Genomic DNA, 21,806 nt, shown 5'->3' on the forward strand with positions numbered 1-21,806 from the left:
CAGAGAAAGTATTTAAGAGCCAGATGAGAAGCCACTTAGACTTGGAAGTTAACAGAGTAAGTCCTGAGAGAGAGGAACAGCTAGAAGAATAGCAATTCCTCTTGCTGGCAGCCTAGACAAAGGCAGGCAGAGCAGAGGGATTAGCATTTGCAGACTCACAAGTGAGAGGAGATCATGGCAAAACACGGTGGATCTGGAATCTCACACAGCTTGGTATCTCCAGATTGTGGGGTATGAATGGCAGAAACACAGGCGATAGCTAGATAGGTATATTAGGGCCCTGGTGGGGGCAGGGGGAAGGTTTTGCCTGAAAGAAGTTTATGCTGTAACTTACCCTAGAGGAAAGCCTTTCAAGGAGCACCTAAAATGCTGCTACTCAGCACTGTAGAAAGGCCTGTATTTTCTGAGCTAATAAAACTTTTCATATCTATGGGGACATGAACAGCAAATTTATGGACCTACAAGCCTAATTTTTAAAAATCTACATACATTTTTTTTCTAAGCAGAGATTTTATAAGTAAGGACCATGATTCTCCCCCCTTTAGCCCCTTCTTCACCAAGGTCTACAAGTGTAAATAAAACAATGGGGTAACACATTTCAATATCCCTAAAACTTTTATTAGAAACTCATAGGTTTTCCTATAGAACTATTTTCAAGTAAAGACAAAGAAGATTCCCATTGAGAAAATCTACAAATAAATTATTCTCTCCAATGTGGTAAATACTAACATTTTGGAAGTCATGGACCCAAACCAGACTCAATCTCTGAGAAATCTGGAGTGGTTATGAAGGTCAAAGGGTTAACTCCTGGACCTGGCACCCTACAGACCTACAGTGAATATGATACAACTAATGAACAAGCAAAAAAATACAGCAACGATAAAGACTATGACATTCTTCCTTTCTTTGCTAGCTACCTGGTTTCTCTTAGCACTCCTCTCAATACACAAATCCTGCTGGTTTTCATTAGGTGATATGCCTTAGGTTCCTACTAAAAGAGTATTTATAAGATGCTACTTATACCATTGATGCTCCTTTCCATGTCTCCCCACAGTCTTTTATGGGCTCTCTCTGGATCTAACCATAAACCACACCACGGAACCTACACCACCTCCATTCCTTCTAAGCCTATGAATATGTGCTCAAGTCTCTGCCTGCAAAACAAACATACAGACTTTAAGAACTTGTTGGTGACTCAAAATTCTTTCAGAAACTACTAAACTGTTATTAGCAACAAACACCTAGTAGAACTATGTCTAAACTCATGACAAATGTCTGACTTGTATGGAAACTTCCAGGTGATGATAAATTAAATAAATAAATAAATAAATAAATAAATAAATAAAATAATATAATATAATATAAAAATAAAAATAAGCAGATATAGAGTTTAAGACACATAGAAAAGAGGCTTTAAAAGCCAGGGCCACCAATTCAATGTGCTACAGACTCTACCAATTTGGGAATATCACTATTTAAAATGTGGCTTCCATATATATGGGGCTCAACAGGTACTACTGTTATGTGCTCAGTACATACAGCATGTCATGTCATCTTTACAACAATCCCCAGAGGGAGGTATTACCATCCTAATTTTCCACAGGAAAAAAACTAAGGTGCCAGAAAGTTAGGCTGTGCACTTGAAGTCAGTGAGACCAATCAATATTCTTTAAAATTATACCAAAGATTGTCAAAGTTATGAGTAGGCAAAGAGGTAAGGAGGTGAGAAGAGTCAGATTAAAGCGGCAGAGTGACCTAGGATAGAAAGTTTCAAAGGTGTGATTCCCTGGATCCTAAAATGGCCCCAAGGACCATTCCCCAGAAAATCCCTGTGTGACATGGGCCTGGTGAAGGGCACTCCAACTGGAGGTGTGCTGTGTGTAAATGACACGTTCGTGGAGGAGAGGAAGGAGGGTGACAGAGAAACAGAGCATTAGATAATTAATGGAACCCTTCATATTTTCACGTGTGGGGATGTAGTGTGTGTGTGTGTGTGTGTGTGTGTGTGTGTGTGTGTGTGTGTGTTTTATGTAATTCTTGTGGATTTGAGGCTTGGAAAAAGAAGATAGTGCCTTCCATGGCTCGCCTTATTTAAACTAGAAGTCTACCTTCCAATCTCTATATAATCTAGTACTTGGAAATGCTGTATTATAACACTTCATTATCATATCATATTCATTTGATTAGTAAAAATCTTTCCCTTATAGTAAGCCCAAATTCAATTTCCATTAAACTCCACTCATTGGTCCCAATTCTATCCTTTACATCTATACTGAATATGGTATATCTAATTTGACAATAACTCTCACGTTCTCCTTATTCTCTTCTCCAGGCCAAAAAAATACTCAATCACTTTAGAAAATTCATGACCAGACATATAGATCCTTTGCAATTTTAGTTGCTGACTGCTTCCTGACCTGGTTTTTATTTGCTCACTGTGCCTTTTAAAATGGGGCTCTACTAAATGTCCATCAACTGATGAATGGATAAAGAAATTGTGGTTTATATACACAATGGAATACTACGTGGCAATGAGAAAAAATGAAATATGGCCCTTTGTAGCAACGTGGATGGAACTGGAGAGTGTAATGCTAAGTGAAATAAGCCATACAGAGAAAGACAGATACCATATGGTTTCACTCTTATGTGGATCCTGAGAAACTTAACAGGAACCCATGGGGGAGGGGAAGGAAAAAAAAAAAAAGAGGTTAGAGTGGGAGAGAGCCAAAGCATAAGAGACTGTTAAAAACTGAGAACAAACTGAGGGTTGATGGGGGGTGGGAGGGAGGGGAGGGTGGGTGATGGGTATTGAGGAGGGCACCTTTTGGGATGAGCACTGGGTGTTGTATGGAAACCAATTTGTCAATAAATTTCATAAAAAAAAAATAAAAATAAAATAAAATAAAATAAAATAAAATGGGGCTCTAGAACTAAACAGGTTCTAATAGGCTGTCTGACCATTAGAGTTTAGTAGGACTATTTATCTCCCTTGTTCTGGGCATTCTACTTCTAAACAGATAATCCAACTGCCCCATATCATTCTGTAGACACATACTGAGCCAAGAGTATAACCCTTCCCTTCTTTGTTCTGTTCAGCCAATTCTCTTTCCTCTATTCTGTACTTGTGCTCTTCTTCTGGGGAATCTCAAATCAGGACTTTATTAGCTGCCCTGTTAGAGGTCCCACTATGGTCAGACAAGGGCTGCAGACAAGATCAGGAACAAGCACCCTATATCTCTAAGTAGCTCTGCTCCCCATCCCCCAGCCTCCACTACTTATGAACATTTGGGGAGAAAGGGAACTCCTTTCCTGGAAAGTTACTCAAATACTTTCACTGCCTCTGTAGAACCGTTGAATAGAGCCATCAACTTGGAAAACCTATTGTCTTTGAGTCTCCAACTCCTTTAAACATTCTTCCTGGTTGACCGACTGTCATTTATCTCTGGAACACCCCTCCCTTCACTATTGAGAAGTCAAAACCTATACTCAACTTACTGCATAAAACTGCTTAGGTTTTCAACAAAATAATCATGCTTCTTTCTTTATTAGCACAAAATGCTGCATCCCTCTGAAGATCTGAGAGTGCTAACAATAAATCCTCACAGAAGGACTGCTATAGGTCTTGTTGCTTTTCTCAGGGCACCCAGACTCCAGCTGAGAACAGTGAAAGAGAACACAGGCAGGTCAGGTGGCAAGAATACTAATCAGAGCATCGCCCATCTTTGACAGTGACGCTCAAGACCAACCTACGTTCACAATAATAAAAGTAATGGCCCTTCCCTTCTGTAGTCAACAAAATCCTAAATTTGAATTTGGACAGTATATTATGTTCTTTTAAGTTTCACAAAGAAGAGGAAATAGCAAAATGATCTTAAGATGTAGAACAGAAGTTCATTTCCCAAGGAAGAGGCAGAGCAGTTTGTCCCAGAATATTTTCCTGCTTGTATTTTCATCCTACTACTCTAAATTTAAACTTTGTCTTTTAATGCATAGAATTGTTGAACGATCACATGCAAGTTGAGTACTCAAAGACAAAATGAAATAATTATCTGATTAATTCAATTAGCCATTCTACCTAATTAAGACTCCCGCACTTTTTCAGGTGTTTTCTTTTCCCTCCACAAGTTTCCATTTCATTTTAGCTGAGAAATGTGTGATTTTGAAAAGAACCTTATGGATGTAATATCAAAGATTTTCCTTCCACTGCTTTGGGGGAGGGGAGAACTTTTACCACTGCCTTTTAATGTTTCCCCACTGTAAGGGTTGTGCTTAAATAGCCTATTAAACTATTTATTATATGTGAGAAGGGCACTGGATGAATGATTGTTTCCACATTGCAACAACAAATCAATCATAAATCTAAAAGGTTAACAAGAAAAGTGAGATCAATTTTATACAAGTGAATCATGTTACAAGAGTCAAAATGATATTTTACTTGCTTGTTAGGAACCTGTTGATCCGATCCTACACTTTAGAAAGAGTGAAGTCAATTTTGTGAGGGCCACCGATTTCATTGCTTATTAAAATGTTTAGTATAAACCTTGATTTTGGCTGTCCACACATGTCAGCACATTTTGGTTGAAATTTAATACAAGATTACTTGGACAGTTCATTTTCCTCCGTCTGTGCAATGGAAAAAAAAATGTAAATGCTTGGGCATAAAAACTGTTCTTATTATTAAAAAAAGAAGAAAAAAAAGAAAATCTAGTAAATGCCTTAAATAAAAAAAGATTACTGTGCAGATGTAAGCCTTATTAACGTTCTTTGGTATCATGGTTATTTATGTAAAATTCTTTATTGACAGCCTAAATCCACCATTTCATTATTATTTGCTGCTAATACGATGAACATTATAAACAAAAAAATAAAAAAGTCATTTCAGATTTATAACTAATGAGACACCAAAGTTTATTAAAAACACTTGTGGCATCTCTAAAGTGTTTTTAAAATGCCAACCTCAGAAATGGAGACAAACCAAGTACAGCATTCTCTATGCTTGATCTGAGCCGTGCTGATTTACCCCTTATATGTTTTATTAAATAAAAAAGATAAACATAGGACTTAATAGGCCTCTAGGGATAGATGCCACAATATATAACAGTTACGCCAAAGGCATAAAGTGGGAAGAACTGAGAGGCAGATGGAGGAAAATGAGTCTTGAAAAAGTAATTTTTCAAGCAATTGAGAGTATGATGACGTTCTCTAGGAAATGTCTTTAGAATTACTTTTATGTGCTCTATTTATCAAACTGGCCTGGGCATTAGTGTAAAGTGTAAAGTAATTTACAGGGCTTAGAGATTTTCACCAAAACATTGCTATGAAATGACTAAACATATACACGCACACATACATGAATGTCCACCTGTTACGTGGGGTTTTTTTTCATATTTATTTTTTGAGGGGAGGGGGCAGAGAGAGAGAGAGAGGAGAGAGAGGGACAGAGGATCTGAAGCAGGCTTCCAAGCTGACAGCAGTGAGCCCGATGTGGGGCTCAAACTCGTTAGATCATGACCTGAGCCAAAGTCGGATGCGTAACCAGCTGAGCCACCCAGGTGTCCCTACATAGGGTTTTTTGTCCATTACGCTACATTGCCAGAGAGTCTTTAAAATAGAAGTCCAGTATGATATCAAAGGGAAGTAACGGAAACTAGGTGTGGGATCTCTTTTAATCTCTACCCCAGGAATGCAACACCAAAGATTTAATCTCAGAGATGCCACAATGCTATAGTAGCAGAGATTTGGGACTTATGTCTCTACTCCAGAAGCCTCTCCCTGCTACTCTCATATATGATGACAAATGTCTCCTTAATTTGCACAACAGTTTTCAATTGCCCTCACAGGAGACCACCTTGAAGGAGCGAGTAAAAGGTTTAGTCATGGTTTCTATTTTTCTATTTGAATCAATACATTCTAGTTAAATGGACAATTAATAGGTCACTTCCAAAATAGTGGTGTATCAGTCCTGGTTAATAAACGATCCCAGAGTTGATAATGGGCCCTATGTATTCAGCAAGTCCTGTATACACTCAGCTCATCCACTAAATCCCTTTTCAGGTGGACAGGGTTATATGGGAAGATGAGCTAGAATGAGTCTATAAAAGTCAGTTTCATTCACTGCTTTATTTTTCAGTCAAGTGCTTTAAATGGTGTCCAGAAATTCACTTGGAATGTGAGACAGGAGAAAAGATGGACACACAGAGCCTTGCTTTATGACCATACAAAAGGGCAACTGACCCTTGCCCAAGCCTTTTCCATGTGAAATGGCTCCTAAAGTTCATCTGCACAGTGAAAAATCGTGGTGAGGTCGCGTGTGGATGAGTCAAGTGAAAGTGACGATTGGTCACGGGTCTGTCGCCCATTGTGGCTGGGTCCCTGCCATGTAAAGTGCTCTGTGGGAAAGTATCGGCCCCCTAAAGAGATGCTCAGAAGCCTGCAGCTCATTAAACGGCCAGCATTTGCTGCCTCACTTGTCAGGAATCATCCTGTTGAGCAACTGCTCTCCTGAAACATTCATAAAACACATTCACGGGAGGCAGCAGGGACCTGAATCCAACCGTGATAGAGCTCTGTACTTCAGGCTGACTCAACTCCTTCTATTTCACTTTCCACCTGACAGAGGGGTTAACCTGAATAAAAGTTTTCTCTGGGCAGTTGAAATAAATGTGCTGGCCTCTACCGGAGTAGAGTAGAGCTTACTGGACTTCTTCATCACACACTCAGAATCTCTGCCTACAAACTCTTACTTGACCTAGAAATCTCAAGATCAAGGTGAACTTTATTTCTTTTTAGTTCGACATTGCTCTTTTTGAGTGTGTATGTGTGTGCACGCTTGCACGCTCTAAAAGTTTTTTCAGAGTTGTTGTTCTCACTCCACCCCTGGACATTTTAAATTTTGAAATTTTTGAGGAAAAGTTCTCTTGAAAATATTTCCTACAACTCTGGTGGGTTCTTTTCAAGATCATAAAGAGGACATATTTATCTCCTTTCACAATCTGGACAATTTTTATTACTTTCTATGAACACCTAGTGACTTTCTGTGTTACATTCTAAGTTGAATAGAAATTTTATACAGCACAATTTCTTAGCCTTCCTTCTTTCTTTTTTCTTCTCTAAATGAGTATTGCTACACGTTTCAGAAAGAGCCAAATCAGTCCCTCTGAGATCTTTTATATCAAATGGAAAACAAGTCACTTTCCTTGGTGTGTCAGCCCTGGGTTTCAATGCCATTAGAAACGGCTCACAATTGCTCAGTGTGCTGAGGTCTGATAAATCTCTGGAAACCTCCTGAATAGGATCGCTGTGATTTTTAGTGAGGATTTAGCTCCTTGCCATGGCATTACCAATTAGTTTTCCAGAGCACATTAAATCCTGCTGCTTTGGTTTACAGAATAACTGAGGCATTGCTGATGAAGCATAAAAACTTACTTGCAAAAGCAGTGGGGGATGCTGGGCGCCGACAGGACCCACCACAGCATGCAGAGTAGAATGGTGAGGCACTCAGGAAGAAAGGTTTGGAAGACGCTGCGGAGAAAGCATTGATCTCATTGATGAGCCATTTCTTTTAGACCATATTCAAAATTCTAGTTTCCCAAAGTCACTGAGTAAAACACTCCATTTTCTGAGCCTTTACTTGGCTGGTTATAACTCTGACTGAAATTAACATTATTCTAAAGTAGCCTTTATCTGCCAAAGAGATTACCACACATTTAATCGAGATGTGGAAGACGCAGTGGAAAGACAAATTGATCAAAACCAAACCTATAATTTTCTGTGTGGTCATAATTACAAGTAGTACATATCAAATACTCCTTTATTCACAATATCCTAGAGCAACATACAGGACAACTATCTGTGGTGATGAATGTCCTTTATCCCCACTGTCCAATATGGATCTATTTCCCACATGGCTCCTGAGATATGTGGCTAATGTAACTGGGTAACTGAATTCTCAATTTAAGTTATTTTAAAATAAATACACTCGTGTGGCTAGGAGCTATCATATGGCACAGCTCAAGATATGATACTTACCGAGGAACAAATTGAAAGCAGAAAGTAAAAAATTAAATATAAAAACCAATTTGAATGTTATAAGCTTAAGTTTAATTTTTTAGAAGAGATTATATTACTCTACTGTTTATTTTCAGAAAATTCTTCAAAATAGTTAGTTGGATTTGAAAGTGGTAAGAGATAATCTATTGAACAATTCCATAACAAAATGTTTTTTTTTGTTCTGATCACTTTTACATGTTCAAAAGTATTTGAGAATAATAGCATTTTATCTCAAGAGAAACTAGTTAACCTGAAGATAACTGTGTTTGTAGTATAGGGATTTACCATATATCTGTTCTGCTCACTTTATTAAACTATACTATTCATAACATTTTCAATACATGTACACAGAATAGGTATCATTACTCTTATAAGGAAAGAAATTTTAAATTCTGTTTCTCAGTAGATGATAAATAGCTAAAAAGGATGTCACAGAACATTAGTAAGAGCTCTTCTTTACTGAGCACTTACCATATGTCAGGCTTTGGTTAAACACCTTAAATACCCTATGTCCTTTAGCATAATGAGATATAATATAAACGTGGGTGAAAGTTCCTGAAGGTGGACAACTTGCTTTTGCTATCGCATACCCAAAAGAGTACGTAGCACATTGTAAATGTCAGCAAATTTTCAATAAATGAATGTATAAAACCAAGCCTAATAGTTCATTTTCTGTGTGGTCATAATTATAAGTAGTAATTAGTAAAACTAAGAAATAGGAAGCCTTTCTCGACCTTCTTAGGAAGAGAATGAGGATCAGGAATGAACCCCTTCCCTCTCCCCAGACACATCTTGAAATATAGTATCATCCATAACAGATGACCTTGAAATCTAGAACATGACTTGAAAATAAATATTTTTATAACTCTCCCTACATATTCAATGGCAACTTTTTTCTTATTTTAATCATATTTAGTGAATATTATTTTGATACGAATACCATACCTTTTTCAAGAACACAGTAATTTCAGACTTGTATTTTAACCAAGTGATAAGCATGTGTTTACTTTCGCCAATATTTTTGAAGGATATATCAAAATAAGTGCATTGCCCAATAAAAATCTAGGTTCTTAATGCCTTCAAATTGCAAATTAATCACACATGCAGGTTTTTTTCTATGACATAACAGAAAGTTGCCAATATTCGTATTCTTAGTTTTTTAATATCAAAGTTTTCAAATAATAAAACGTTAGTCTTAATGATATTTCAAGGGGTGCCTGGCTGGCTGAGTCAGCGGAGCATGCAGCTCTTGATCTTCGGATTGTGAGTTCAAACCCCACATTCGGTGTAGAGATTACTTAAAAATAAAATCTTTTAAAAAATGATACTTTGAAAATATAGCAACTAAGCAAAGTATGAAAAGGAAATCCATCTTGGTGTTCAAAAAATTCTATAAAACTAAAAAAACATTTTTTTCTAAATAGGCTCCATGCCCAACTTGGGGCTTGAACTCACCACCAGACCCTGAGATCAAGAATTGCACATTCCCAACAGAGCCAGCCAGGCACCCTATAAAACTTTTAAAAAATTTTACTGTTATCATAAACTGTTCTAACACTGACTATAAAACCACCAAAGAAAAGATAAATCATTTCATTTTAATATCTTATGAGAAAATGGCACTATTTAGGCAGAGTTACATTTTCCAGTATTCTAGGAATATTTGAAGTACTTTGAAAAATAAAAATCTATTTCTATATATAAAAATTGTCACATTATGTTGATTCTCAAGCATTTTCTGTTAAATTATTTCATCTCAAAATAAACACTCCATATAATTAAGTCATGGCTACTGTGCAGTTTGGCACAAAATGCAATGCTGCATTTACATACATGTAATAACACATTTATCATGATAGCTGGAAAAAACACACATGAAATAAGCACACTAGTGATACTATTAAAATAACCATGCATTATAATATGTACAAATGACAAATTTTACCATTCTAGCCAAACTGTTTCTCAATCTAACCCTATGGCCTAAAAAATATAAAAATAAAAGATAAAAAAAAAAATGAGTGGGGCGCCTGGGTGGCTCAGTCGGTTAAGCGGCCAACTTCAGCTCAGGTCATGATCTCAGGGTCCGTGAGTTCGAGCCCCGCGTCGGGCTCTGTGCTGACAGTTCAGAGCCTGGAGCCCGTTTCAGATTCTGTGTCTCCCTCTCTCTCTGACCCTCCCCTGCTCATGCTCTGTCTCTCTCTGTCTCAAAAATAAATAAACGTTAAAAAAAAAAATTAAAAAAAAAAATGAGTGGTTCATTTGAGACAAGCAATCAATTAAATTCATTTGTGATAAACGAAGTTCTGAGATATACAATCTTAGTGCTAAATTTAACCAGAAGAAGTTTTCATTTAGTTTGTTATATTACTATGTATTACCTTATCTTAATAGAGTGAAGCTATAATCAAAATGACATGCCATCTACAGTAATAAACTCTTGTGGCTAAGGAACTACATGTGACATGACCAGGCTTCAGGTTCTCTTGTGTAGAATTTCCTTACCATGTTAAAACATCTCTTTGACATACATATATTTACACAGTCAACTCATGGTTTCCATACATAAATACACCTTGTTGAAGCTGGTTTCTGTGAAAATTGTTGTGAAATTCCAATTAAGTGCTCCATTTTTTTTTTTTTTACATGTGCCTACTTTGACATAAGTCAAATGCTCATCCAGCTGAACCTATGACTGCAGGGGTGTCAAATGGCACTAGGAAATAACCATTTTAAACAATGAAGTGCATTAAAGATATATATATATATATTACAATTTTAAATGTTTGTCAATCATATTCTTTTTAAAGGAATAGCAAGAAAGGAAACTCAGCTGTGATGAAAACAAAGTAACAAGTTGATAGATGTCTTAAAACTTTTTTAAGTTTTTGAGAACTACTTAGAAGATGCTCTGAAAAGGACAGAAAACAAGGCAATTTCATCCTGATATGCACTTCAAAGCCCATTAATGCAGACTAGATGAAGTCGCTTTGTCATTGATTATACTGGGAACAACTCATTATAGGCTCACTGAACGATATTTACGACAATATTTAAGGAGTGCCTACTACATGCCATGCACTGCTATGAACTGAACACACGCTATCTCATCCACTCATTAGCATTCAACCTCAAATGGGTGTGCATCTGGAATGTGAACACTGTTTTCGGCAATTTTTTTTTAATGTTTATTTATTTTTGAGAGAGACAGAGACAGAATGCGAGTGGGTAAGAGGCAGAGAGAGAGGGAAACACAGAATCTGAAGCAGCCTCCAGGCTCTGAGCTGTCAGCACAGAGCCCAATGTGGGGCTCGAACTCACGAGCTGTGAGATCATGACCTGAGCTGAAGTCAAGACACTCAACCAACTGAGCCACCCAGGCACCCCGGCAATTTCTTTTTTAAAAAAGGACAAGAGAAACACAAATATTTTAGAATAATATTTAGTTATTAGCCACGAGAGATCAGGGTTTCATGCACAGATACTGCCAGTTATTCATAAGAGCTGGAGCCCAGAAAATGGACACATCTCCCAAGCTTTCCATAAGAGAAAATCAAATGGACTTTCCTATCAAAAAAAACATACACTGTCAGGTTCGGCCTGATGTTAGGTTCTGTTAGCACAATACTTCAGGATACTCCGAATTCTGTATCTCACCAACAAACCTAATTTCCAGTTTCTGTGGAAATCTTGTTACCAGTTACCAATAAATAACTTAAAACTTTTGGAACTAAACTGTCTGAATCCAAATGACTAAAATCACTTATTCACAGAAAACCTCATGAGCTTTTCACTTCTTAATAAGATATTCTGACTTATCTGAAGCCACAGAATCAAAATACCTATTAATTATTTTGAACATTTATCTAAGATGGAGACTTAGAGCCAATTTAATGGTGAACTGGCCTGATTTCTTTTTAAACTTAACAAGATGGTTCTGTGATACAATCATCTCATAGCCGAGGATGGTTACGAGCCTAACTACAGAGAAATTATTTTCAACAGTCTGTCATTTAGAAAGCAAGCAATAATTTTTAAATTGCTTTTCTGTTGTTATTTTCATTCTTCTTTTGCTGATGGAGAAGAACAATGTGTATTTAAATGGGGTGAAACCACATTCTTCTGATTGTCAGTGGAAAACTGTGGTACTAACTGACTTGAGTTGACGTTTCAAAGAAAGAGTACTAAAGACCACTAATAAAACCTTCAAATAAATTTCAAGAGTCCACTGCAATGCTATGCCAACTGGCAGCACCTTTTAAGAAAGATGGGGAGAAATGAAAGAAGGTTCCAAGATGCCTTATTAAGGCATCTTTAACCTTTGGTTAAAGGGTAAAAAAACACCTCCAGGAAAGAATAACAGGGAGCTAAATAATTTTTTTTAATGGTTTTAAATGACCTTTTTCAAGTGCCTGGTACATGGGAACCATGAATAAAGAAATCTAAACTTCTGACCTGAAAACAATATACAACTGGAATACAGTGGACCCAAAAATGAGACTCCAAAGAATAGCAACCAGCAGCCCTGAGTAGTAAGATCTAAGAAATATCACTCACCTAATGAGGTGTGATTATCACACACCCTGGAAGGAATTCATTTATGTGATCCACATGCAAATTTACCTTCAGTCACAAGGGAAAGCAAGTTAAATAAATTCATCCTTTATCTTCCTGCTCATCAGAAAACAACAGAAGTCCACATTCTTTTCCTCAAGTATTTCAGACACAGAAAAACAAAGGTCTTAATGTTCTGGTACAGCTCATGAGAAGATAAATCAAGTGCAGTGTCTACTTCTTTGATGCTGTGCTTTTAATTCTGTGCAGATAATATTTATTGCATCTCTAGCAAGTGCCACACAGTGTACTGGGACCACAAAGATGAAAAAGGATGGTTTCCTTCCCCAGAAGAATTTCTATTTAGTGTTTCTTAACTTACAGATTTATGTCTGCTGGTCAACGAAATGAAATGCAAATTTTTCCGTTTTCCAAATTCAATTTTCCTCTGTAAAATCTGAGGCATTCCCCAAGAGAGAGAGGAAATTTGAAAAAATTCACATTGTGCATCCCTAACCATTGGTTCTCAACCCTGCATACATGTTAGAATTTTCTAGAGTGCTTTCAAAGATACAGATGCCCAGGCCCCATACCAACCGGGTTAAATCACCAGCTAAGAGTGGGCTCCTTAGCACAGCATTGTTTCAAAAGATGCATAGGTCATTATAATACACGGCCAGGATGAGACCACAGAAAAAAACACAAAACAATGTCTGACACAGCAGGCACTCAATAAATGTTAGCCTTTACTCCTGCCATTATTACAGAATTTGAGATCAACAGTAAGACAACATATAAAAAGAAGCCGCATGGTCAAGACTTCCAGTGAAATATAAACAAGTAAAAAGAAAAGACTATTGTCAAGAGGGCTTTGTCAAAGAAGGCTTTAAGCAGCAACATCTTAACCCACACCTTGATTTGGAAGGTATTTGGAATGGCAAAAGAAGAAAAAGAAGGCATTCCAACAAGGAAAGGTGGCTTGAACAAAAGGAAAGGAGGCAAGGTGGGACACGTAGGGCAGGTTAAGGAGACCAGCCTCATGGCTGGCACAAAGCGAAAGGAGTGAACAATGTACTTGGAGGAGCTAAATGTAGCTGATGGAATGAAGGTGTTGCAGAACAGAGTATTTCTATTTGATCTGATCGTCAAATGGGGATAATTAAGGTTTTCCTGAGTAGCTGGGTAATATGAGGAAGCAGATAATTAAGGTTTTCCTGAGTAGCCGGGTAGTATGAGGAAGCTATATTTTAGGAAAATTCACCTGGCAGTACCGGATGCGATGTGGTGGAGAAAGGAGAGGCTATATGGAAGGATCCCACTGCAGTAAAGATTTGTTATAAGAACAGGTAATGAGGGCACCAGGGTGGCTCAGTCTGTTAAGCATCTGACTATTCCGGCTCAGGGCATGATCTCACGGTTCGTGAGTTCGAGACTCACACAGTATTCTCTTGGTATTCTCTTTCTCTCCCTCTCTTTCTCTCTCAAAATAAATAAATAAACTTAAAAAAAAAAGTTATAAAAAAAAGAAGAGGTAATGATAACCATTTGTGTATACATGGCCACTAGCATCTTCTCTAGCCTCGCATAATGAACAAATGGGTAGGGTATGGCTTCTTCTCAAGATGCGGGCCTCAGTTCATCGCAATCACCAAATATGATCACTATCTCTGCTGCCTCTCCCTTCAAGTGGTCTCTATTAGCAGCTCTGAAAAACTGAGCTAAATTTAAGGAAACCCATCGCTTTTTATTATACAGTCGATGTCACAGAAGAGAATAGCCTAACAGAATAGTTCTTGTAGCTCTCAAATTCTAAAAGCCTTAATGAAGACTCCTCAAGCTCCCAGCTATTGCACTCTGTGTGACTAATTCTTGCACTGGTCTACTCCACCAGGAGACAACAGACCTGGCAAGAACTGTATCTGATAGGGTTATCCTGATTTCACCCTGTGGCAGATTTTAAATGGCTACAAATTACCTGGGTCTCAGTTTCCCCTTCCTTTGTATTTGGGATGGTCTTGCTGCCTTGTTTGACCAAAGGATACAGAAGAAGTGATATTCTGGAACATTCCAAGGCTAGATCATAAGAAGCCTTACAGCCACTGCCTAGGATTCTTGGAGTGTTTGCTCTTAGAACGCTCCCTTTCATAACCCAAGCATCAAGCTGTCAGAAGCTCAAGACACTTGGAAAGTCTACTTGTAGATTGTTGTAATAGCTCTAGTTAAGCACCCAATCAACAGTCAGCCATGTGAGCAGCCATTTTGGACATCAAGCCCAGTTGAGCCTTCAGAAGACCATAGTCCCAGCTGCCATCTAACTGCATGAGTTTCCATGTTGAGAACCACTCAGCTGGGCCCAGTCAATCCACAAGACTGTGAGAGAAAATAATAAATTGCTCCTTTAAGCCTCTAATCTTTGAAATAGCTTCTTATACAGCAATACCCCTTTCACCAATATTTTACTTATGGGGGAATGGTAGAAAGGAGTCTTTCACATCTTTCCCTGTTATCAGTAGGCTTTTGTGGTATGTGTTTGCAAGTCAAATGCTGACTTTAATCTCTGTTCTTATTTTGAAATGAGGACACAGAGGCTCAAGGAGGTTATATGAATTGATTGGAATTATATAGTCAGTAATATAAAAATCTTAGACTTGAATCTAGGCTTTAAAATTACAGAAATGTTGCTAAAACCAGCTCCAAAAACTGTATTTTTAAATTTACCTAATTTGCCATTTTTGCTTTGGAGAAATTGTTGGCAAACTTTTACTATAAAAGGCCAGATAAATACTTCAGGCTTTGCAGGCCATAAATCTGTTGCAACCATTCAACCTGTAATGCAGAAGCACCTGTAGAAAATATGTAAACACACAGGAGTGCCTCTTTTCCTGCTTGAAAGAATGGGACTGTCTTCTGGTTTGAGACCCAATATAACTATAGAATTGGTTAAATACACCTAAACTCAATCCAGCCCTAGGAGAGTCTCTTTAAGAAACATGCCAGCAGTCATGGTTTTTATTCTCTTTCAATGGACAAAAATCTTTCCAAAGAATAACTTACTAACTCCTTCGCATATTTTAAATTTAAAAGTTATTAGAGATTTAACCCTTTAAAGAACAAGCAATTTTGAGTCCTCTCAAGAGGACTGGTAAAAATTATATATTGTATGTTCTATTTCTGACAGCCACTTAGAAATAATAAAATTGAGGTTGTTGTGGCAAAGTGCCTGAACACGTAAAAGAAACGTTAGAAACCTTGTTCATCTTTGGGATACTGATAAACAAGGAGGCAATTAAGTATTCAGTAATATACAGAAAAAGATGTGAATTTTCTTTCTTTCCTTTTCCCAGATGCTTTGGTTCTAAAACAAAAGTCTAAAAACTTTAGAGGCTTTTTGATCTTTGACTTCAGAGAGAATTTTAGTGCCTTCAGTTTACTGTTCATATAACTCACAAAAATGTGCCCCTGAAATATTCCCAACTAATAGCAGGTTGACAAAATGAATAATGCTATTAAAAATGAAATCAGTTATGGTAACTTTATATAAAGTGATGAATCACTCTGCATTGCCAAATCAAGTACTGACTGGAGGCTAAAAAGAATAAAAGGGAGAGATTTCATTAAAAGTGGAAACATTACTGAAAGTAAAATAAAATACTTTGGAATAAAATATACAAGGGTCTGGTAAGCGTATTATACATTAAGGCAAAAATCCAATTTCTTAGTAAGAGAGTATAAAATAGAAGCATGATCTAATGAAGTCTTAAATAAGGATTCTAACAAGCATTCCCAGATAAAAATCATGTTGTTTCTTTTTCCAATTTGCCTTTTTATTCCTGACAGACTCCAGGTGTAGTTGAATGAAAACTTATTTAACAGACTTAAAAACTGTGTACCTTCACTGTGAAAAAAAAATCACTGTAATTAGGAAAACACCTTATTTGGAGCCTCTGTTAATCCAAGATAAAGTAGACAAACACTGTATTAAGAGCTACAAAGCAAGACCCCTTGAAAGACATAGTAAGATGTATTCTAAAGTTATAAAGAGTAACAACAGAAATAGGGTGGTGGAAAATAGGTTGAGTGTGGTGTAAATGAAATATTTATCCCCCCCCCCACATAAGGACACATTTATTTAAATATGTTAAAGATAAGAACATCTCACTTCTGTAAAAACTTGCATAGCAAAGAATCTCAAAGTATTTTACAAGCACATCTATTACCTGTGCTACTTCCCTTACTTTACAATTGATACCATTTCTATCATTGTTCAGCAACAAACCTAAGCATAAAATGAGGTCTTACAGCAAAGGAGACTTTTTTCTGGTGGGCACAAGAACAGGAAGAAGGTGGCACACTCCAACAGGGATGTAATAGAGTCTCATGCACAGCTTTGGTTCCAATGTATGAGGCACATTCATGGCAAACAAATGTGGATAAAATCATTGTCAACAATTCTTTTAAATTGCCCACAACATATGGCATCCTTTGGCTTCTGGCATGTAACCCTGAACTCTCTGAATCCTATGTTTATTTATACATAAATGTGTATACAATTGTCTGGGCATTCAAACTACTGTGCTCTTTTCTCTTGCTCATTTATTTTTGAGAGAGAAAGAGAGAGAGAGAATGCACCCTTGACAGCAAGGGAGTTGGGGAGGAGCAGAGAGAGAGAGAGAGAGAGAGAGAGAGAGAGAGAATCCCAAGTAGCGGGGCTGGAATCCCTGAATCCCAGGAGATCATGACCTGAACCGAAATCAAGAGTCTGACTCTTAACCGCTTAACTGACTGAGCCACCCAGGCGCCCCAAACCATTGTGCCTCTTAAAATAATCCTTAACTCCCTTAAGTCAATAAGAGGTAAGGGGAAAGTTCTACAATGTTCCTACTTGCCTGCTGGATTTACTCCTATTTTATTATTAAACCTCAACAGCTTCAATACCTGTTAACAGATTGACATTTCTTGTTGCCTAAGTGGAGTAAAGAAGCACATGTTAGGGGTTGGGGTGGGATAAGTACTAAAGTCAGGGGCAAATTCAATGCACATAAATTGCTCCAGCCCAGGTGTTATTCTGTAAGGATGGTAACTGAGTCATTACTAGAAGGGAAGGAACTATTAGTCCTATTCTCTTCACTGCAAGAATTTCTCCTTGAATCTGAAGTTCATTAACTTGAGCTGATTCTCATGAACTATGTAAAGTTATTAAATGTTAATATGTTTATATTAATACGTTAATATAAATCCAAAGGCATGTTAAGAAGATACAAAAAATATGCACATGTAGTAATAACATGGTTCAGTATTATCTACAAATTTCACCAAAGCAGTAGTTGAGGTGACGGCCTGAGGAAGGAACCAGCTTTGCCGGATTTTCCATTCTCTGTCCTGATTCTGGGTCAGCATCACCAACATTCAAGATGCTGTGATTTTAATCTACCAAAACAAGTCTAAAGCAAAGTGGTAGCAAAAATAAGTGAGAAACTCTGGCTTAATAAATCAGATCACAAAGTCTTCCAGTTGGACTAGATAAAACATAAGTGCAATTAGTTTAAGACAGAGTCATGGATTAACACGTAAATAGTATCTGGAACTGAGAGATGGGCAAGGAAACGAGGATGTACATTAAGTTTTAATGGTAAGAAGCAATCCTAACAAGGGGCCAGAAAAATGCTACGGATCTGGTTCCATTTCTGTACTACACAGTACAACTTACCTGATAAAATTACCTAAAAAATAAAAAAAAAAAGAACTCACCTATCCAGAAGAAACATGTGCTTTCTAACCCTTAAAAGGAGTAGCTTCAACAATCAATAAATTACATTCAGAAAATTACCTTTATGTCAAATATTTTTAAAATGTTTAAATAACAAATGTTATTAAAAGGCAAGACTCCACGTATTTTGAATAAAACTGGTGACATAACCAAGAGAAATGTAAAATTTTCAGCTTTTTACATTTCAAAGCCCTTTTATATATAAAAACTTAAATATTGTAATCTAGCACAATATTCACCCAATAATGACATTAATGAACTTTTCAGAAAGGATCTCTGATGATTCTAATTTACTTGCAGAACCTCCTGGTTTCCCCTAATAAACTATAACAGATCTAAGGATTCAACCCTGGATCTATCTTCTATCTACTACCTTCTATAGCACTGTGCCCCTCTCCAGCCTTGAGAAATACCCTTTGATTTCTAGAGTTTTTAAACTACATATATATATACATATATACACATATATATATGTATATATATCCAACTGTTTTATATATAAACAACCTGACAACATATAGCTATGGAGAGTCTTTTTCCTACTGTAAATATTCAAAGACTTGCCAGTTTCCAGGGATGAAGAACTGACAGCTATCCTCTCATTTATTACCTATAAAATCTGTGTTATTGCTTAACTGTCATCACCTTGCAGATCCACAGCAAGACAAACAGGAAGGGCAATTTCTTTCCTTATGGACTCACATACAAAATCACAATCTGATTTATTATCGTGATACACGTAATCAGTTATCACTAGCTTCCGATATTCAATGAAAGACTCGCATAAGGAATACGAAGGTTTGGGACAATTTTTTTTTTCTCCTTCACAAGTCCACAGATGTTTCCACTGTTAACTTCTGACAAAAACAAAATTAGCAAGTGAAGTAATCATTGTAGGAAAAAACTCTATGAAAATTAAAGCAGCGAACAGCTATGAAAATGCTTGGAAAGCCATACAGCAGTCCAAACATGGAATACCACAGGGGCAGAGACAGTCATCTGTTTTGTGCAGTGACGATCCCAATGGTCTAGAACAGAGCCTGACACATGGGAGATACTCGGTAAGCACTTCCTGAACAAATGAAATAGATGGCATCATTAAAAATCGGTAACAAAGATAATGAAGCAGAAATGCATGCAGTGGCATAAATCCCCAAGTTAAAGGGCTCTGTATTTCACCAAGGCACCAATAAAAGGAAGTCTGGGGTTTTCTCATTCAACATTTAGTTTGGTACACTCAACAAGACTGGAAAAAAAGTGAGTACTCAACATGCTGAAATGATTAAAAATCCCATTTTGTGATCCACTCCTAAGTAAGGGTCTAAAGGATTAGCAGTGGTTGTTCGCTGACATCTCAGAAAGAAATATAAGGAAATACTGTTATCTTTTCAAAAACAGTAGCTCTTCTATACTCTCTATAGAACATCAATCACTATGTCGTCAGTCAGTTAATTTTCAGGTGATAGTAACCTTGTCAGCACTCATTAAAACTTCATAATTCTACACAGCAGCAATGAATTCCCACAACATTTGGTAGGACAAAAATCTGTCACTTAAATAAAACTAGGGCAACGTTCAGAAAATGACATTCTGTGTCAAATTACAAAGATAAATGAATGTAAATGCTGGTTTTAAGCAGCATATTCGTGGGCACAAATATAGACTTTTAATTTTCTTAAGATACTTTTGTAGATTCAAAAATTAAACACACCCCTTACAAGACTATTTTTTGAAATAAAAGGTTATTTGTTCAAAGGAAAATCAACCTAGGAGAATCTCAAATCTTCAATGAGGGCTCAATAAAACACCAGGAAAAAATATGTGCTTAAACTGTATTAGAATACTTCAAAGGGAAATATAAATTCTCATATTCTCTTAACTATTCCAAAAAAAAATTTTTTTTGTATTCTGACACTTTAATAAGTGTACAAGAGTTAATACATCCTTGAACATTTTTTGTAGTTAGGAGACCCTTTACCCAATAATTGCAATATTTTGAATGAAACAGATATACAAACCTCTTGTTCGGTTATTAAAATATCTGCCTTTGATTTGCATTTGGTTTATTTGAATTTAACCTGTAAAATCTACAAAGGGGAAAACTAAGTAACTTTCTCTGGTTGAGCAGCCAATCAGGATCAGGGGCAATTTAAGAATCCTTAAAAATAACTTCTATGAACACAATGCCAAACCACTAAAAGTTATGCAAATCACCATTTTTTGTTTGAAAATGTTATTTTTTTGTGACACAACATTATTTACTAACTCTTGTCTAGGTGAACCGGCTTTATACGTTTCTAATTTTCCAAACACTTCAAAAATAAGAGAGTGGCCCAAATTACCAAGGAACATAAACTCTGCCTTTAACAGTATTTTTTCCTTTCCCTAGATGGAAAAGGCTTCCCAGGTTCCTTAGGTTTTACACTGTGTGAATGAGACCGCTCATATAATTATATTTGTTCCATTCTGTTAATAACCATTTCAAGCTGAAAGACCAGGACAGGTTCTAAACATGTTAAGTTCTATACAGCCATTAGCAATAAATTTGATCTGGCAGTTTGCTGGGACAATGGAATCTGCTGAAAAAGCGTCTATTAGTCATTCTGGACAAACCCATCGGGATTAAAAGAATGAGTTAAGATCGCCTAAGGACGCAGCCAAAAAAAATTAATAATAATCCAACTAGATCTCAGCTTCTGAGTTTCCAAAAGGCTTCCCCTTTTTTTCACCGCGCATTTCGGCTGCCCCTCCATACGCTTTAGCTAAAGTGTGATTAACCCGTCCACATCCTCTGCCCAATCACACCACTTAGGTTTTATGCGAAAATTAAACCAAAATTGTCTTTCTTTTGATAATTTCCCATTTATTGGTGAACTTCCTATCCCAGGTGCCAATTCAGCTGTTTCAGCTCAGCACGAAGAAAAAGTCGTCTTTGATTTCCTTGCGCCTCCGTGATCTCAAATACTAAGAGCGGAGAAAGCCAAAAGTTTGCGCAACTCTTCTTCCAAAAATCTTTGCGAGCGCTCTTGAACGGCCCCGGCCTTCGCTGCAGACGCAGAAGCAAAGCCCCCGAAGCGGGCCGCGGGAACTGCCCAGGGAGCTGGTGTCCCGCGGCCTCCAGGGCTGGAGGCGGCGAGCAGAAACGCTGAACTTGGGAACAAGACGGGTGAAACTGGTCCAGCGAACCCAGAGATCTCGGGACTAGGGCTGCTCTTTCCCGCTAACCCATGTGGGGCATTCAGGGTTTCTCCGGAAAGGCCTGAAAATCAAGGCAGCCCTACCACTTGTTGAAAGGAAACAGAGAGGAACCTGGTGGTATGGGATAGGGGTGGAGGGGGTGTCACAGTTAGTGGTTGTACCCTATTTACCCGCGAAGTGGCATCCCCACTAAAGCTCGAGACGCTCGAAGAAGGTCCCAGGCCGGAGCGGATCCGGG

General features: G+C 37.4%; 1 protein-coding gene across 1 annotated transcript in view; it reads right to left on the bottom strand.

Annotated features, from left to right (window-relative positions):
- Positions 1 to 21,806, bottom strand: part of DBX2 (developing brain homeobox 2) — a 36,838-nt gene that overhangs the window by 14,496 nt on the left and 536 nt on the right. The window contains exon 2 of the mRNA XM_030321680.1: positions 7,426 to 7,521. Coding sequence (XP_030177540.1) covers positions 7,426 to 7,521 — 96 coding nt within the window. The remainder of the gene's footprint in view (positions 1 to 7,425; positions 7,522 to 21,806) is intronic.

This window comes from Lynx canadensis, chromosome B4 (assembly GCF_007474595.2).
Source record: "Lynx canadensis isolate LIC74 chromosome B4, mLynCan4.pri.v2, whole genome shotgun sequence".
NCBI lineage: Eukaryota > Metazoa > Chordata > Mammalia > Carnivora > Felidae > Lynx > Lynx canadensis.